Below are 18,192 nucleotides of genomic sequence, written 5' to 3'. Positions count from 1 at the left end.
TTGTCCATTACAAATATAAGTTTTAGTACATCCAATAAAGGCTTAATTTCTCTTATATCATATTGAAAGTCATCAAATATAAGCTCACCTTTCTCTCTGTATTTTATTATATGCTTCAATTGTAGCCATCAATGTGAATCATAGCTCCAACTGATATGGAGCTATGACAAACTTACGAATCTTATATTTGAATCCAAGTTAAAATTAGCTTAAATATAAGAAAGTGAAGAAAATTTTTGTACAGCTTTATATTTGATTTAAGGATCACGAATGTACTACTTATCAAGAAAGGCTTTATAATATTTAGCCAATAGCTTACAAAAAGCACAACTTGTAAAAATTTAAGCAAAAGAAATAGAAATGGGATGATAAATATATGTGCCCTTTCATCTAAAATATTTCATTCCACTCAATTCTGAGAAATATAAAATGGTGCACAGTAATCTGAGAACACTGTAAGATATACGTCACAAAAAGAAGCAAAACTAAGCCAGGCGTGGTGGCGCACGCTTGTAATCCCAGCATTCGGGAGGCTGAGACCGGAGGATCGCGGTTCGCGGACAGCCTCAGCTACTTAGTGAGGCCCTCTGCAACTTAGTGATACCCTGTTTCAAAATAAAGAATACAAAATAGGGCAGAGGGGTGTAGCTCAGAGGTCAAATGCCCCTGGGTTCCATCCCCAGACCCCACAAAAAAAAAAAAAAAGAAGCAAAACTAAACATATTGCAGTTGACAGAAGCACCGTGCGTACAAACTGTGGGCAAATGAAATTCTCCCTTTATTCTATAAGATGGAACCAAATAATAATTTGACATGAAGGTCATTGCACTTAAAAAACAGAAAGGAAGTGAGGGCTATTTAAACTGGCTAGCATCATTACCCAGAATTCCTTGCCAAAGGATGTGTTAGGATTGGGTTTTGGCTTTACTTTGACATCTACGGATTAGTAGAATTTTCAGCTAAGGCTCGCATCTCAAGCATTCTGCTATTGTGTTGTTGCTCTGCTAACACAGGGACTTTGCAAAGTGTTCCTTCTTACTTCTAAATATTTTATACAAAAGTTAACCCAACTGGATTGCTGTATTTACTCAGTAGAGACAGATTCACTTATATAATCTTACATTAAAGAAAAAAATACGAGACTTAAAGTGACACAAAATAGGTGCATCATTATTTCTCGATGTTTTCTAATACCTTCTTTTATTTTTTCTTATTTAATGAGTTTAGTCATTTAACTAATAATCTTGACATCTAACTTACAGCACTGAATTCCAAAAGAAACACTGTCTACACATCAACTACTGTTTTTAAAAATAATATATTTTCTAAATTGACTCATATTTGGGCAAAACTACGAATTACTGACTCCTAGAAATTTAAGTGTGACACAGAGAACTCAAATTAAAAAATATAAAAAGAACATTTTCAGATTCTAATGAGCTGCTGTACCCTGTTTAATCTGGAGAGCATTAAATAATCTCTCACAATTTCTTTCTTTCCATTATATTATATTCTTTCCCTTTCACAGGCAATACATTCAGGACCACATGAATAGTGTATTCATTAAGGCTAAAGACAAAGACAAGGGTTAAATAAATAAGAACATCAAATTAATATCTAAGCCTAAATGTTTTAGCAGAGCCAAAGAATCTGTTTAATCATTCAAGTCAACAAAGGTTACGATAATAAAATAAACTTCTAAATGCTTTCCTTTTCTGGAACTTAATCTATCTTGCTGAAGATGTTTTAAAAGATGCTATCAGTTTTGCATAGTCCCAGCTGTTATGAAAATTTACTCTGAATATACCAGGAGGAGTAAAGAATTTTATGAAAATAGCTAAGCAGAGCTCCTGGGTGGCTTATTGAAACTATGAGAGCTTAGGACTCATTTAAAACCAGCTGTTCACTGATGATGTTAAGACCAATAACCACTAAATCTCTTATTTATCAGGGCTCTGTTATTTGGCAAGGTGATGGTAGCCAACTGATTAAAAGACTAATATATGGTCAAAAGATAACCGCAGAATGTTTGCTAAATCTATTGTCTCTATTTGGTTAATAAATGAACCCAATTTCAGAATAATATGATATTCTAATTTAAAAGAATACTATTAAATATTAAGATGGCTTTGCTTATTTTTAAGTTACTAATATAGATAAAAGAAATATGAGCCATTATTATCAAAGCTCTGGGTAGAAATGTGATTGCCAGGGTTGAGGTTCATGATGAGGACAGACCTCCTTAGGGGCTGAGCAAAGAAAAAGTCCTCTTTAGTGATGAGGAAAGACACTGGTAGCAATAATGGGTGCAGATGAGCATGAGAAAAAAGCCCCAAGAGTCTTGAATCCTTTACACTTGACAATGAGGTCCTGGCACCCATCAGGAAATGTAATTCTAGTTTTAAAAAGAGAAGCTCAGAATGAGAGCAGAAGCAATAAAATGGCTTATAGAACATACAAACAACTTTATGAATAGTAGACTTCATTCATCTAGTTATACTGAAGAAAAAAATGCTAATAGGAAATATAACCAGGACCTTGGTATACAATTTTCTAATGGTGCCGTTGAACTGAGAAGTAAAAACTGCATTATAAACCAGGCATGGTGCATTATAATCCCAGCCTCCACACCTGTAATCCCGACATGTGGGAGGCTGACACAGTAGGATCGCAGGTTTGAGGATAGTCTCAGAAGTGTTGCAAGACTCTTAGTAACCTAGCAAAAACAAAAAATAAAATAAGGCTAGGGGTGTAACTCAGCAGTAGAATACCCCTGGGTTCAATCACCAGTGCCACAAAAATATAAAACAAAAACAAAACCCTGCATTATAAGAAGGTAATTGGGAATTCTTAGGTTCCTTGAATGAGGGTCAACTCCATGGAGCTTCCCTGCTCCATGAGGAAAGGTCCCAGATACTACTATATGACATCATTCCTTTCTTCCTTGGAGGTCAAACAGTGTAGGGACTCTATAGAGTGTGTGTTTTATGATTGAAAAAAAAAGCCATTCATTTCTTTGTCATTATGTTACCAGTCTTTTCAGTCTTACTCTAAGGGATGGAATCTTGAAGTTGAAAAGGATCTGGGCAGCTGTCTGGAAGTAGCTTGGCACTATGGAAGGGGCAGACTTTGAAATGTGACCAGCACTGTCTTTGGGTCCCACACTTTTAAGGGTGTCTGTGTCACACTTAAGGTTCTAAGGGTTGTGTGTGAAAGAACTTGAATAAGCTGCTTTACTCTAGTCCTCATTAGGGAAAAACTGTCATATTAATATTTGTTCTAATTCAAAGAATTTCTTTTGAGGATAAATGCAAGAATGTATGCATAATGTCATCTGTAAGTCCCTGGGTCCATACTGGTTCTGATACTGACTTTAGTTATCTTGGGAAAAATACTGACTTTTCTAAATCTTGGTTTTCTCATCTATGAAATGAGAATTATTAGTAAGAGTGATTATTTTATAGAGCTGTTGAAGTAAGCTATGCCTTCATACAGTTGTTGGCATCTTTTAAGAGCTTAATAAAATTATTTATCATTATTACTATTTTATCCATATATATGTATATATATAGCTATATTATTATCATTATTATTTTTGCAGTACTAAGATTGAACCCAGGGCCCTGTGCATGTGAGACAAGCGCTCTGCCACTGAGCTACATTCCCAGCCCTCCAGGGAGACTTATTTCACATTGATGTTGATGACTTTAAACAGCTACCTCATTGATAGGGAAGCAGTCTGGTCCCTGGAAATAGAGCGTGAGAGCTGGATGTGAATCCCACTGTGGGCACTTATGATTGCGTCAACCTGGCTAAGTTACTTCATGCCAGATTCCTTTTGTGAAATATTGAAAGAATAATCAGCCATGATTTGGCAAGGGCTTATTATTGTTACTTCACATTATTTCTTTAATCCTTATTATAACCCTACTGACAGATGGTAAAATTTGATGCCCATCCCGCCTGACTCTGGTCTGTGTGGAGAATCATTTCACTCTACTGCATTCCCTCTTTCTATTTTTTCCCTGCTGTTATCCCATCTCAACAAACTGTTTAAAGCTTAGAGACAAGGCATAAAGCTTACCTAGGAAGGTGTTCAGAAAGTGGTAAGGCTTAACAATGACCAATTGTAATTATTATGTGAGCTATTATTTCTAGTCCAACTTCCATTCAGTCTAGAATCCCCCTATGACTCCCTTACAGCAAGTTGTCCAATCACTTCTTCAACACAGGGCAAAGTCATAGTCTCAAAACTCAGTCTTGCAAAGCTATGAGGGTGAAATGAAGAAAACCAATCATGATTCTGGTGACTGGCACTTCTGATAAAGCACCATCTTGACCCCACAGCCAGAAAACCTGCTGGCAGAAGTGTGATATGTGTGAAAACAAGTCTAAGATGAATGGGGAATCTATAATGACATCTTCCCAAGAATCTAGGAGGAAGTGCAACCCTAGGGCCAGGATGCATTCATCTGTGGAAATCTAATGCTCGTGCCTCTAGACTAAAACCCACTGATATTTATGATTGTTATAACTAAAATTGTAAGTTTGAAGTTGGTTTGAAATTCGCTGCAAGAAACCTAATGCTCCCCAAGTTAGCTTGCTTTCTCCCCTGTTAAATCATATGCCATCCATAGTGCTCAAAGAGAGTCTACCTGGCCTCTCAGCCTTCACTTCATGTGACTCAACTTCTATCACTTCCACTCTCGTGACGTCCCCCAAAGCACACCCCAGTCCTTTCTTTTTATTGTATCTATCAACAGATGAATGGATAAAGAAAATGTATATACACAACAGAATTTTACTCAGCCATAAAGAAGCAAACTATATCATGTGCAGAAAAAGGAAGAGAACTAGAGAATATTATGCTGTGAGATTAGCCAGTGTCAGAAAGTCAAAGGCAGTATGCTTCCCGTCATATGTGGAAGCCAGAGAGAAAATAGGAAACAAAAGAGATTTCAGAGAAATAATTCCCTAATGTACATGACGTACATTCACAAATATATCAAAGTCAATCACTAAGCCAAACATGAGAAAGGGGGAGGGGGAGGGAATGGGGTGGGAATTGGGGAAGGGCTAAATGAGTGATGTGTGTATGTGTGACTCTACCATCTTGTACCCCATTAAGATGTATGACTACAATGTACCAATAAAAAATTTAAAAAAAATTTAAAAATAAATGAGACCAGAAGAATAGTGAAAGGGGTTGGGGAAGGAAGATGGGAGGGGAAAAGGGAAAATGGATGAAGAAACAGTTCAACTAATGAAACAGTTCAAATAATGCTAGGTCCATAAATGAAGGTACCATTACCCATCTCACTGACATGTTTGGGAAGGGAGGGGTTTGAGGTGGGATGTGGAGGGAAACACACCTCCAGTTATGGTCCACCTCAGAATGCCACTCTCATGTTTCTCTTTGCTACACTATCCCAGCAAAGTATTTCATTAGGATCACAAACAAAACATAACTAGAATTCAACTCATCATGTACTCTCTGGGCTTTCTTTTAAGTTTATCATGCATCAAGCCAGGAATGGCAAACGTATCTTTATTTTCTTGTTCAACTTCAGCTCCTATGTCCAATGCTCTTCAAGACTTGTGCTGACCTGTCACATCCCTATCTTTCCATTGTTCACTCTGAGCTGTAAGCATGCATGTTTTTAATATGTGGAACCTCACTATGAGTATAATGTACAATTGCAATATACCAACAAATTATAAAAAAGGAAAAATTGTTCTCTCTGAGATTGACTTTTTTTTTGTACTGGGCAATTGAACATTGGGGAATTCTATCTCCAACCTATACTCAGGCCTTTTTTACTTTTTATTTTGAACCAGTCTCACTAAGTTGACAAGATTGTCCTTAAACCTGTGAGATTGACTTTTTTTTTTTTACTGGGTAATTGAACATTGGGGAATTCTATCTCCAACCTATACTCAGCCCTTTTTTACTTTTTATTTTGAACCAGTCTCACTAAGTTGACAAGATTGTCCTTAAATGGATCAATGGATCCTCCTGTCTCAGTCTTCCAAGTACCAGGATTATAGGTGTGTGCCACCATGTCTGGCGAGTGTGCCTTTTTAAAAGGACTTTAACACGGCCACAATCTGCCAATGGTCATAGGTTCTAGATTCAACTCCAGTACAGACTGAATCGATCTCCTTCCTTCTGCTTCAAGACTACTCTGTAATCAATTTCTCTTCTAGTAGTGTATAACCCCATTTTTCCTATTTGTGTGGCCAAGTTTAGCATGTCCCTTTTTGCAAAACTTATTGGTGAGAGGTTCCTACTTTCTTTCTTGTATGTATGTGTGTATGTATGTATGTTTGTATGTATGTATGTATGTATGTATTATGTTTCTGGTACTAGGATTTAAAACCAGGGACATTCTACCACTGAGCTATACAGTGGTATATTTTAGTTTGGTTTATTTTGGTATATTTGGTTTATTTTGGTTTAGTTTGGTATATTTTAGTGACATATTTTAGTTTGGTTTTTGTTTTTTATTTTTTTGTTTATTTGAAACAGGGTCTTGCTAAATTTCTGTAAGTCTCGTTAAATTGCTGAGGCTGGCCTTGAGCCCTTAATCTTCCTATCTTAGACTCCCAAACACTGAGATTACAAGTGTGCACCACTGTGCCTGGCCCAGAGTTCCTTTTTAATCCTTGTCCTTTCCAGCTTTGGGATGCTTTTATGACACAGTCTGACCAACAGGATATGAGCAGAAGTCTGCTATGAACGTCATGGAGGAAATTCTATTTTCCCAATACAGATAATATTTCCTCTTATCATTCTTGCTGATATAGACATGATGGATGTAATTGAAGCAGCCTTCCTGCAAACATGAGAGAAAGGCCAAGAGATTCACAGAGACTTTCATAATAATACCCTTAAATTATATAAATAAAATCTCCAATTGCCTACTCCAAACTGATTATGTGAGAAAAATAAACTTATATCCTACCTTTGATGAGAAGAGTGGAGTTTTCTGTAATATTTTGGTGACCTATTGCAACTCTTTGCTTGGACCTCCATTTAGTCTTTCCTACTGCTGAGCTTCTTGTTCTGATGGGAAGCTTTGTACTCAGTACCTCCCCTTGCCTCCAGTGATGCCAGCTGTTCCAGGCTGCCTAGCTTATTCCTTCCGTTGACCTCTCCATAGAAGGCCATCCATGTAGCCTTGATCCTATGACCTTGTCCTGGATGACTGACAGCTTCCTGTTTCCACTTGGCCTTCCCACTTCCAACATCACCCTATTTCATGCTATAGTGGAAACTGCTACCCAGCAGGTTTTTATAAAGAATATTTGGCAGTAAGACTCAATGGTATTATACATCAAATGATGTATTCAGGACTTCCGGGAAGATGGCGACCGAGAAAAGCGGGGCTTAAGAGCCCCGCTAACAACAAATCTCCATTACCACAAAATCAGCGCCTTTCAAAGCCAGAAAACAACACCACTAGAGAAACAAAAAAAATCACCAGGCTCCAGAGAGAAAGCGGACTGAGAACAGAGCCACAGAGGAGATCCTCACGCCCGAGGACGCGGCTTCACGCCCGAGGACGCGGCAGCAGCGCCATACTGCCGGAGGCACCGGCGAATTCACGGGACGGCCACAGCAAGCCGAGGGGAGCCGCTGCGGAACAGCCAGGCAGGATTTCTCGGCGCAGAGGGCATCTAAAGTTTCCAGTGGCTGAGCTCAGCACACACTGCAGGGATTCAGAGTGGAAATCAAAACCAAGAAAAAAAACCGCCAGCCCCATAGCGAGGGCGTAGCAGCGGCGCCATATTGCCACCGGCAGCAACAGCACCAAATTCACCGAATTCAGTAGAGCTACATCTGCGTACTCAAGAACAGTGAGTCAAATTGTGGGCCACAGCGGAGAAATCCCAGTACTGTACTCACTGGGACTTGACCCAGTGGGAGAGGGGCGGTGGCAGTGATATCACACCATAGGAGAACGTGCAACCTGGCACCACCCCCACAGTCTAAAGCAGCCTCTATCGACTCTCTGGGTTGGAGACTCTGTGATACAACCCAGTAAAGGAGTAGTGGGGTCTGAGATACTACTGACTCGAGATCCAGAGCACCTTAAGTGAAGTCATAGTGACCCAAGGGAAGAATCCAGAGAAGGCACAAACTTCCGAAATCATGGGAAAGAGGAATAATACTGGAGCAATGAATGCTCACAACCCCACAACATCAGAACCCAATAAAACAGAAAATCAGAGATTTCTAGAAGATCAAATCAGAAAAATAACTGTAGAAATAATAGAGGTGCTTCGAAAAGAACTCAGAGAGAGCCAAAAAGAGATAAAGGATGCAATTAATGAAGTAAAGGCATCAATTCAAAGCACAAACAACCGATTAGACCACATGGAGAACAGAATCTCGCTTTTAGAAGATGATCATTCAAAAAATGAACGCATAGTTTCTAATCTAGAAAAAAATATCCGACAGCAGGAATCTGATATTGAAGAAATATGGGCCCATTTTAAGAGAGCTAACCTAAGAATAATTGGAATAGAGGAAGGAAAAGAAAGTGAAACCAAAGGGATCAACAATCTCTTCAAGGAAGTAATAGCAGAAAATTTTCCTGACATAGAGCAAGAGGTTGATATACAGGTCCAGGAAACGTATAGAACTCCCTTTAGACAGGATCGGAGAAGAGGATCCCCACGCCATATAATTGTCAAAATGACCAATGTGGAAGCCAAGCAGAGAATCTTAAAGGCAACAAAAGCAAAGGGCCAAGTGACATTCAGAGGCAAACCAATTAGAATCACTCCAGACTTCCCAAACCAAGTCATGAGAGCCAGAAGGGCTTGGAGTAACATATTCCAAACTCTGAAAGAAAACAACTTCCAGCCAAAAATTTCCTACCCAGCAAAACTTTCTATCAAATTAGATGGAGAAATAAGAAGCTTCCATGACAAACAGAAACTGAAGGAATATATGTCTTCAAAACCAGCACTAGAGAAAATACTCAAAGAGATTAACTACAAAGAAGAAATAGGTAACACACATCAGAAGTAGAGAAACAAGATTTTCCATCCAACAGACAAGTAAGATTGGTTATCTGTGGAGATTCATTACTTATGTTAGTCTTTTACCTATCTCTAAATGGTATTGTTTGCCTTTATTGTTGTTAATTTTTAGGATTTCTAGTTGGAATATTAATATACCTTCAGATATAGCATTTGGAAATATTTTATCCCATTCTATTAGTAACTGTTAACTCTGTATACATTGTCTTTGGATATACAATATTTTCTTTTATTTTTTAGGGAGTTTGTATACTCTTCTATTGCCTGTGCCATTGAAATCATAACCAAGAAATCACTGCCAATTTCAATGTTGTGAGGTTTTATGACCCAGATTTTCTCCTAAAAGTTTATAGTCTTAAGATTTATATTTAGGTCTTTTATCTATTTTGAGTTAATATTTGTATATGGGATTAGGTAAGAGTCCAATTTTATTCTTTTCCATGTAATTATTATTTTTCAACAATATTTAGTTAAAAGATTATTATTCCCACCACCAAATGTTCATGGAATCCTTGTCAAAAATAACTTGACAATATAGGGAAGAATTTAGCTCTAGGCTTTTATTTAACTCCAATGGTTTATATATCTGCCTTTAGAATAGTACTACACCGTTTCAATTATTGTAGCTTTATATGGTTTGAAATCAGAAAATATACATCTTCTAGCTTTGTTCCTTTTCAAGATCGTTGTGGGTACCTAGAGTCCATATTCCATATTAGGATAGATTTTTTTTTCTGAAAAATAAATATATAAATATATGATAGTTTCACCTAAAAAATAGAAAAAGTAGATTCTCTGGTAAGAAAGAAAGCAAAAAGAAATATTGAAATGTTATCTTTAAGTCATCAAAAGCTTGGTATCAGAGAAATGAAACTGTTATGTGAGATTATCATTTTTAATTTTTGATAAATTGCTATAATACTAGATGTCAATCACTAAGCCAAGCATGGGAGGGAGGGATAGGGAGAGAATGGGGTGGGGATCGGGTGGGGGCTGATTGGGCAATGTGTGCATGTATGTCTACAAAAGTATGTATCCCACTATGATGTATGAATACAGTGCACCAATTAAAAATTTAAAAAAAATGATGTATTCAAAAATCTTGAAAGGTTCCCTATTGCCTACAAATTAGACATTCAAAATGTCCCATAACTCCAACCAAAAGTTTTACCCTGATATTTTTTTTTCAATATTTAGCCGATTTTCATGGCAAGTGGAATGTTACTGTTTTTCAGGTGAATCCTTTTATTTTCCACTTGTATAATATTTTTATGTTATTTCCTCTCCATGGAATGTATAATGTCTTGCTTTTTACCTTGTCTTCTAAAGATGACCCATTCATCATGTCCTAGCTCAAGCATTACCTCATCCACAGTCTCTGACAATTTGATATTGAAAAAATTTCCCTTTCCCAGAATTTCTTGGTATAGCTACTTAAGGCCTGTAATATACAACCACATAGTTTTAGCAACACATTTTTTTCTAGGCACCCATGTGATTATCAGCTTCTTGAAGGCCACATTGGTATAATAATATTGTACACATATTCAACAAGCACTTGCCAAGTCCTTACTATTCCAGGTGAAGATGATATGAACAAGACAGATGGGGTCCTCTTCTGATAAAATTTATGTTCTAAGGGGAGGGAAGGCAAGTTTTACAGACAACACACAAGTAAATAAACAAAAGAGGACCATCTCAGATTCAGATTGGGTAGTGAGAGATGCTCTCAGCAAAGAGGTGATATATGGGATGAAATATCAATGAGAAGAAGGACCAGAAGAGAATAAATGGAAAGTCTTTGAGTTGGGCACAGGTGCGGTGTGTCTGGGGGCCACATGGAAGGCTTTGTGGCTGGAGCTGGGGGGAGGGTGGGTGACATGAGGTCACAGAGGTGGCAAGGGCCGACCTTGAAGGTCCATGGAGGCCAAGGCCAGTGGCTTGAATTTCATTCTAAGGTCTCAAATGGGGAGTAACATGATCTAATTTACAATGTAAAGTGATCTCTGGCTGCTGTGGAGAAAATGGATTACATAGGGTCAAGAGTGGAAGCAGGGAGATTAATTGGAAGACTACTACAGCAATCAGGAGCATGGGGTAGTATCAGGTTGGATTCGGCGGTAGTAAAAGAGGAAAGAAAGAAATGGATGCATTCACAGACTCCATCTGATTAAGCACAGTATCATGGATGTGGTCATGATCAATATGTATTCCTCGATATATGTCTGACTACTTCAAAAGAGTTTTTACATTTTTAATTTCTACATTACCTTTGAGTTTTTCCTGCTTTCATTATATATTATGACTTATATATTCCTCTTTGGCATTTGTGGAGCCAAAAAAATATATACAAACAAAAAGGACCTTATATTCAAGGAAACAGTAGAAGACTCACAATAAAAATCGTCCAAGAAAAAAATTGAAATGCTAGAGTTTGGAGGGTCATACTGACAACTTAATTATGGAGACAATAAATCATTTGAAATGGTAAAAAGCAGGATTCAAAAATATATGATAGGATAAAATCAAATAGGGTATTCAATACAAAACTTACTAAGAGTCTCTAGCAGTTGGGTACAATGGCACACACTTTTAATCCGAGTACTTGGAAGGCTAATACAAGAGGATTGTGTGTTTGAGGCCAGCCTCAGGGACTTAGCAAGACCCTCAGCTATTTAGTGAGGCCTTATTTCAAAATAAAATGTAAAAAGGGCTGGGGTATAGCTCAAAGGTAGAATGTCTCTGCGTTTGATTCCTAGTACACACAAACACACACACACACAGTCTGTAGCTAACATCAGCTGCAATAATATACCTAAATGTCAATATGATATTTTTTATTAAAATTGAAGACTTTTCTAGTTCTAACTTATTTTGACTCTGAAAATATGGAATCTTCATTTCACTATCATTGTACAATAAATTTCCTAAAAATAAGCTCCAACTACCTTTCTAGAACAGAATGTTTAAAAAATTCGAATAGTGCTAGATACGACTTGCTTTTTTTTTAAGTTAAGAATCTGGGAAAAGATGAGGAATTTCAGTGGGCACTCATTCTCTCCCACATATACATTTCAGGACATTTAGAACATAACCCGTGGAGATCCATTCTATGTTACGAATCACAACCAAACCCTCCAGTGCGAAGTAAACTCCAGGAGAAAATAGAATAAATTTTTGCCACTTTCCACCTGAAATGCTAACTGGCCCCTGAACTGTGTGAAACTTGGCCCCATTTGGTGTGAAAACTGGCTGGAATCTGTATGAAAGGCTGTCTGGGTTTGTCAAAGTAGTTCATGAACTTTGGACAAACTTTCAAGGAGTCTGGTCCAAGTCTTGGTTTGTAATGCAACATGAAACCAGGTGAATTGCAGATGGTTTCAGGTTTCATCCTGAAAATTTGGCCTAGCTTTATAATCAATCATCACTCTTTGTAACGATGAAAGCCAACACACCTTTTTGAAAAGGAGGACTGAGTGCATACTGAAGACAGCTAGGCTGGGGACCACCCCTTCACCTCCCTTGCCAAAAGAAGACTTCTCAGAATGGAAACAGTTTCCCTCTTACCTGGAAAGGGCAAGTTGAGTGATTTGGATATTGCGTGTGGAAAGAAGTGATACTCGTTAGGTGGAGATATGCCACATGGAATAATCACCACCTACAAGCCAGTGGCTACAGCCTAAGTATGTACAACCATGAGGGATTCACTCCATGCACGTCTATGACGGTGAAGAGCATGACGTTTAATCTCCTTGGCCATTAAGATGGACTTCTGTTTGAAGCTAGAAAACTGCCATGAGAAATAAAATGCTCTGAGGCATAATCATTATTTATATATGAAGAATGAAGAAGAAAGAAGGAAGGAAAAATGGAAGAAAAAAAGAAAGAAGAAAGAAGGGAAGAAAGAAAGAAAGAGAGAGAGAGACAAAGGGAGAAAGAAAGGCATGTCACTGCATAACCTTTAGCTGGTTTAAGAAGCATGAGGAGGTAATAAGTCAAAAGCCTTTCAAATCTGTATCTTTTGAAAAAAAAAAAACTATGCTGTACAAATGAATCCAATAATTAACTAAACACAGAGCATTTTACAGAAAGACCTACATAGTTTGTCTTAACCTGAAAGTTTTAAACGTGCTTTTTTACTGCAAAAAATAAATAAATAAATAGAGTTGCTCTCTTCAACCAATTACTCGCTGTTGTGTACAGTGACGTGAGAAAATTGAAAGGTATGTCTGGACAGAGAAACGACATCATTGGAACAGTATGTCTGAACATTTGGCTAATCAGGCACAGATGTGAAGCAGAGGACTTGGCACTACCAAGGTAACAACAAAGCAATCACCATCAGTTGTAATGGCTTAAGGGGCCACATTGGGGGAAAAAGAAAAGAACCCCTCCTCCTGCACTGCAAAATCATGTTACACCTTTTGTCTGCTTAAAAATATATAAAAGACAAGACATTCAAATAAGTATTATTCAAACATATGATAAAGAATAAGTGTGTAGAATATATTAATATTTTTATTTATAATAAAACATATTTATGCAATAGCACAGAAAGTTGAACTGCAGAGAAAGGCCAAATCCAAGAGAACTCCACACAGCCCTTGTGTTGCAAAACAATGCATATGCAGGCGCAGAGCTGAAGGGCACAGTAGTCTTTGGGGAGGTGGCTACTGATGGCATCTAGAGATAATCCTGGCCCTTAATCAATAGGTCTAGTTATTGTGGAATGTTCTACTTATGAGCACTGACTTAAGAAAATGCACACGATATACATGTGAGTTATCCTAAATTTTTTGTTTTTCCACTGACAAGCCATGTGGTATTTTTGCCAGTCATTACTAAATCATGCAGCACAAAGGCAGTTATGATGCTGGAGTACTTTCATTCAGTAAGTCTAAAGCTAGAATCTATATTTTCTGCCTAGAATAAAAAGAGTACAACTTACCCGGGGCCCCTGGTCACCTTGTTCTCCCTGTGTAATAGAAAAACAAAGATGATAGCATTAGCAAAAATCTGTATATGTTTGTTAAAAGGTCAAGATAATACGTAGTATAGGTCATGCCAATTTGCATCCCCACTAAATTATTTTCTACTCTGCATTTTCTTACCTTATCACCTTTTGGACCAGGCGGGCCCTGAAAAAAAGACAAAGAAAAAATTTTAATTAAAAAATAATTACAGCTTGAATAGATCCACCAGGTCATTTGAAAGATTTATGTACAGAGCTAAGTGATATAGCCATCTACCGATGAGGTTTCCAAAAGAATTTTTGTTTCTAAGTTGTAATTTAAATGTAGTTGGAATATGAAAATGGCAGTATATGTGTATAGAAATATAGACCTATATATTTTGTCATCAGTATGTAACATGCTGAATGGATTTTTTTTTACCAACTGAATACACCTGTGCAGGTGGAACCCAATGCTAACAGCACTTCAGAGGCTGGTCACCACCCTGCACCAACAGTAACCACTATTCTCACCTCTGATGATACAGACTAGTTCGCCTGCATTTGTACTTTATGTCAACAAAAACCACATAGTATATGTCTGGTCTCTTTTTATTAGTATGTGTGAAATTCATCCATAATTTTGTGCATAGTTTTATGTGGCTCTTACTGCTCCATAATAGTTCATTATAAGAAAATACCATAATTTATTCATCCTACTGTGGATGGCCATTTGTTGGAGGTAGAATGTCCCTGGGTTTAATCCCCAGCACTCCTTCTCCCCTCCTCCCCAAAAAATGAAGAAAAAAAAAGAAAAAAGAAGAGATTCTTCTAGGTTTATTCTAAGATCTAAAAGCTTGATTATTTTGCCTTTCATATTTTGTTCTGAATTCACTAAAAACTGGTCTTGTGTATGATGGGAGGTAAAAGTCAAGATGCCTTTTGTTGTTCTTCTGTAGAACTGGGAATTAAATCCAGGGGTATGCTACCACTGAGCTATATCCACAGCCCTTTTTATTTTTTATTTTGAGACAAAGTCTCACCAAATTGTCCAGACTGGCCTTGAACTTATGATCATCCTGCTTCAACCTCCCCAGGTACTAGAATTACAGGCGCGTACCTCCATACGTAGCTCAATACGGCCCCCCCATGTCCCCGTGTGAATATGTTTTGTGTTATACAGTGAATAAGTTTTTAGGAATTTCTACTTTGTTGGGTAGCTGTCTATTCTTCAGCCACAGTGAAATTTTCTTTACTTTTGAACAAAAAACTAGCAGGAAATACTAAATCCAGAAGCATAGAGTATGTTGTCTTTTCTAGTTCTTAAAAATAAAGTCCTGTTTTGTGGTTCAACCCAATCTAAGGAACTGAAAAGCATTTCTCAGTCAATGTTAATCTCTCAGCTCCATTTTTAGCAAGGGCCGGAAGACAAAGACCTGTCTTAATAGGAAGTAAGACCAAGGTTAGTAAAGTACCCCAGCTAAGTGCCAGGGGATTCTGCTACATCATCGCTGACAGGAACATAGTGTCCACCTAAATACCTTCTCCTGTGATGCCAAAGGCACAGAGGAGCTGTACCAGTGCTCAGTGGTGGCCTTTCTGGTAAGAGCTGTGAGATTATGATGAAATTGATGATAATAACAACATCATGTCCTATATTTTGCACATTTTGCCATTGACAAAGAATGTCCACCTGTCATTGCATTTAATCTTCCCCACAATGCAATGAGGAAAGCATTGTGGCAATTTTCTCACAAATGCCAAATATGAAACTCGAGTCTTAGCCACGCTGGGCTCCTTGTGCGCTAGCCAGGGCTTTAACCCAATCTGCTCAACTTTAAATGCTGTTTTGACTCTAAGTGCTGGGGCCTAGGTCTAGACCTGTATTCTCAGAGTGGCACCCCTGTGTCTGGTCCTGCCCTCCCTTGGCAGGTGTCTTCTGAAGCAACTCTGAACTGTGGACACCGACCCAACAATCTCAGGTTCTAAGGGAAAGGAAACAGAAGGGGAGTGGGGGTGGGGGGTAGAGGTAGAGCAACAGCACAATTATTCTGATGCAAACCTTTTCCCCCTCCTCCCCAAATCATTTAGCCACTGAAAAAGAAGGAAGCGAGAACATTTGTTTTTCTGAAAGTTTCAATTGCTTTTAATATCCTTATTGATGTTTTCAGTAAATCGAGTAATGAGTAAGTCAGCCTACCTCATTAAAACTGAGTTCAGGAAATTCATTTGGCTATTTTAACACAGGCAAATCATCATTAATGCAATATAAGTAGGGCTTTATTTTTGGTAGGACAAAGAAAAATCAAGGAAAAGAATAATTCAATGATTCCTGCCATCAAGTTTAAGCAATATGATGCAGATTCAAGTCTTGGTTTCAATAGCATTGTTATAGCATGCTATTGAATTCTATTTTGACTTTTACATACATTTGATGAATATCCATAAAATAGAGTTTTTCAATGTTCTAAACATTGGTCGAGGATGTGGTGAGAGAGGCTGATTTAGAAAGAAATAGGGCCTGTCCTCAAAAACTTAATGGTCTGGTGCCAAAGTCGAACAGTTTACTAACATTAAGAAGAAATATGAATTCTAGAAAACCCAGCTATTTTAAGGTCAGCTGTAACTATGGGCCCTTCTCAAGCCTCCCCCCAAAAAGGATCCTCTCTTTAGAGTTTTTCTTGCTTTTGCTGCTAGGACTTCAGAGGCCAAATCTTCTAAAGGTACTGTTAGGTTATATGGCGTGTTTGAAGTCAAAGCTTTTCTGAAATCTTTTTTTTTTTTTTTTCCCTGTGGTACTGGGGGTAGAACCCAGGGGCTTTCTACCTCCGGGCTATACTCCCAGACCTATTTTATATTTTATTTGGAAACAGGGTGTCACAGTTGCTAAGAGCCTCTCTAAGTAGCTGAGGCTGGCTTTGAACCTTTGTGATCCTCCTGTCTCAGCCTCCCAAGCGCGGGGATTACAAGCGTGCGCCACCATGCCCGGCTTCTGAAATCTCTTTACAGTGGGGAACAGAGATGACTCCTTTTCTCAAAGTGCGATTACCAATGCTGAAGCTGTATGTATCAACAGGGGCTCTTCTGCCCTGAGCAGGGACACTTAATTCATGAACACTGAAAATGTGCCTTCACGGACTGCGCAATAAATACTGCTGCTTCAAAAGTGGGTGTTTCTGAGCAGACAGCATGGCGTCCTGACACCTGCCAGTTCAAGACAGAAACGAAGCCGAGGTCACCCTCCACTCACAGCTGTGGTGGCTGCTTGGGACACTCCAGCCCCCACTTGTGCACTTGGGATTAGCAGCAGGTGTTTTCTTTTGCTCAAACTGAAATCCCACTCTTCTTTCTGAATTGAACTTCTTACTGAGAATACGGCTTCAATTTGAGCTCTAGAGTGGACCACTTTAGTAAATACAACATTACAAAATCTGGGTCATGGACCTTTTCTAAGTTAAAACATTACAAATAAAAAAAAGGTTCTTTTGACTATTAACCTTAAAGTTAGGATAGGATTTTAGTTTTGTTTTGTCTTTAGAGTTAAGAAAAAAACACTCATTGGTATTAACTAAACAATAGGCAGAGACATAAATTAATATTCAAATATTTGATTTGTGGAATATTTGTAAGTGGTGTTCTGTTGTTTCCAACAGCATCAAATTTATCAATCTAATATTACGTAAAGATATTTGTTATTCAGGTAATAATACCAGTAATTGGTAACTAGTTGAAGGTAAAATTTTGTTGCTAAAACAAGGTCAAGGTTAATGAAAAGGAAATATGGTTAGATAAGCAGTCATAAATAAGCAAATGGTGAGTCACAGGTTTATATTAGGCTTAAAGTAGGGATTCCTGTCCTATTGGTCTGGTGTACAATGTTGGAGTCTGATCTTTTATAAGGCTCACTTTAATAAATAAATAATATTTGAAATGGTCTTTCTAAATAGTTTTATCTAGACACAATTATACAAACAATGAAAGGAACCAGTAGAGTTGACATCTATTGGTGTTGATAGTAGTTGGAACATTTCTTGTAGAGCATTGTTAGAGTGCTATTATTTTATTACCAAACTATTTATAAATTTGAGTAGTCAACTTCAAAGTAGCTCCTGTTCAAATGATTTTAAATTCAGAAATATAGTGTCCACTTTTTTATTGTTTCATACCCTTTAAGTGGAATTTTAGTTTCC

The 18,192-nt window shown here is 37.8% G+C and overlaps 1 protein-coding gene across 1 annotated transcript in view; it reads right to left on the bottom strand.

Annotated features, from left to right (window-relative positions):
- COL25A1 (collagen type XXV alpha 1 chain) overlaps positions 1 to 18,192 on the bottom strand; it is a gene marked incomplete at both ends in the record, with an annotated part of 482,772 nt that overhangs the window by 148,889 nt on the left and 315,691 nt on the right. Inside the window, 2 exons of the mRNA XM_080697535.1 lie at positions 14,000 to 14,026; positions 14,163 to 14,189. Of these exons, the coding sequence (XP_080553661.1) occupies positions 14,000 to 14,026; positions 14,163 to 14,189 (54 nt within the window). The remainder of the gene's footprint in view (positions 1 to 13,999; positions 14,027 to 14,162; positions 14,190 to 18,192) is intronic.

This window comes from Muscardinus avellanarius (assembly GCF_963383645.1).
Source record: "Muscardinus avellanarius genome assembly, chromosome: 6".
Taxonomy (NCBI): Eukaryota; Metazoa; Chordata; class Mammalia; order Rodentia; family Gliridae; genus Muscardinus; species Muscardinus avellanarius.
Note: the sequence above shows the minus strand (reverse complement) of the source record. Positions and strands in the feature narration are given on the sequence as shown.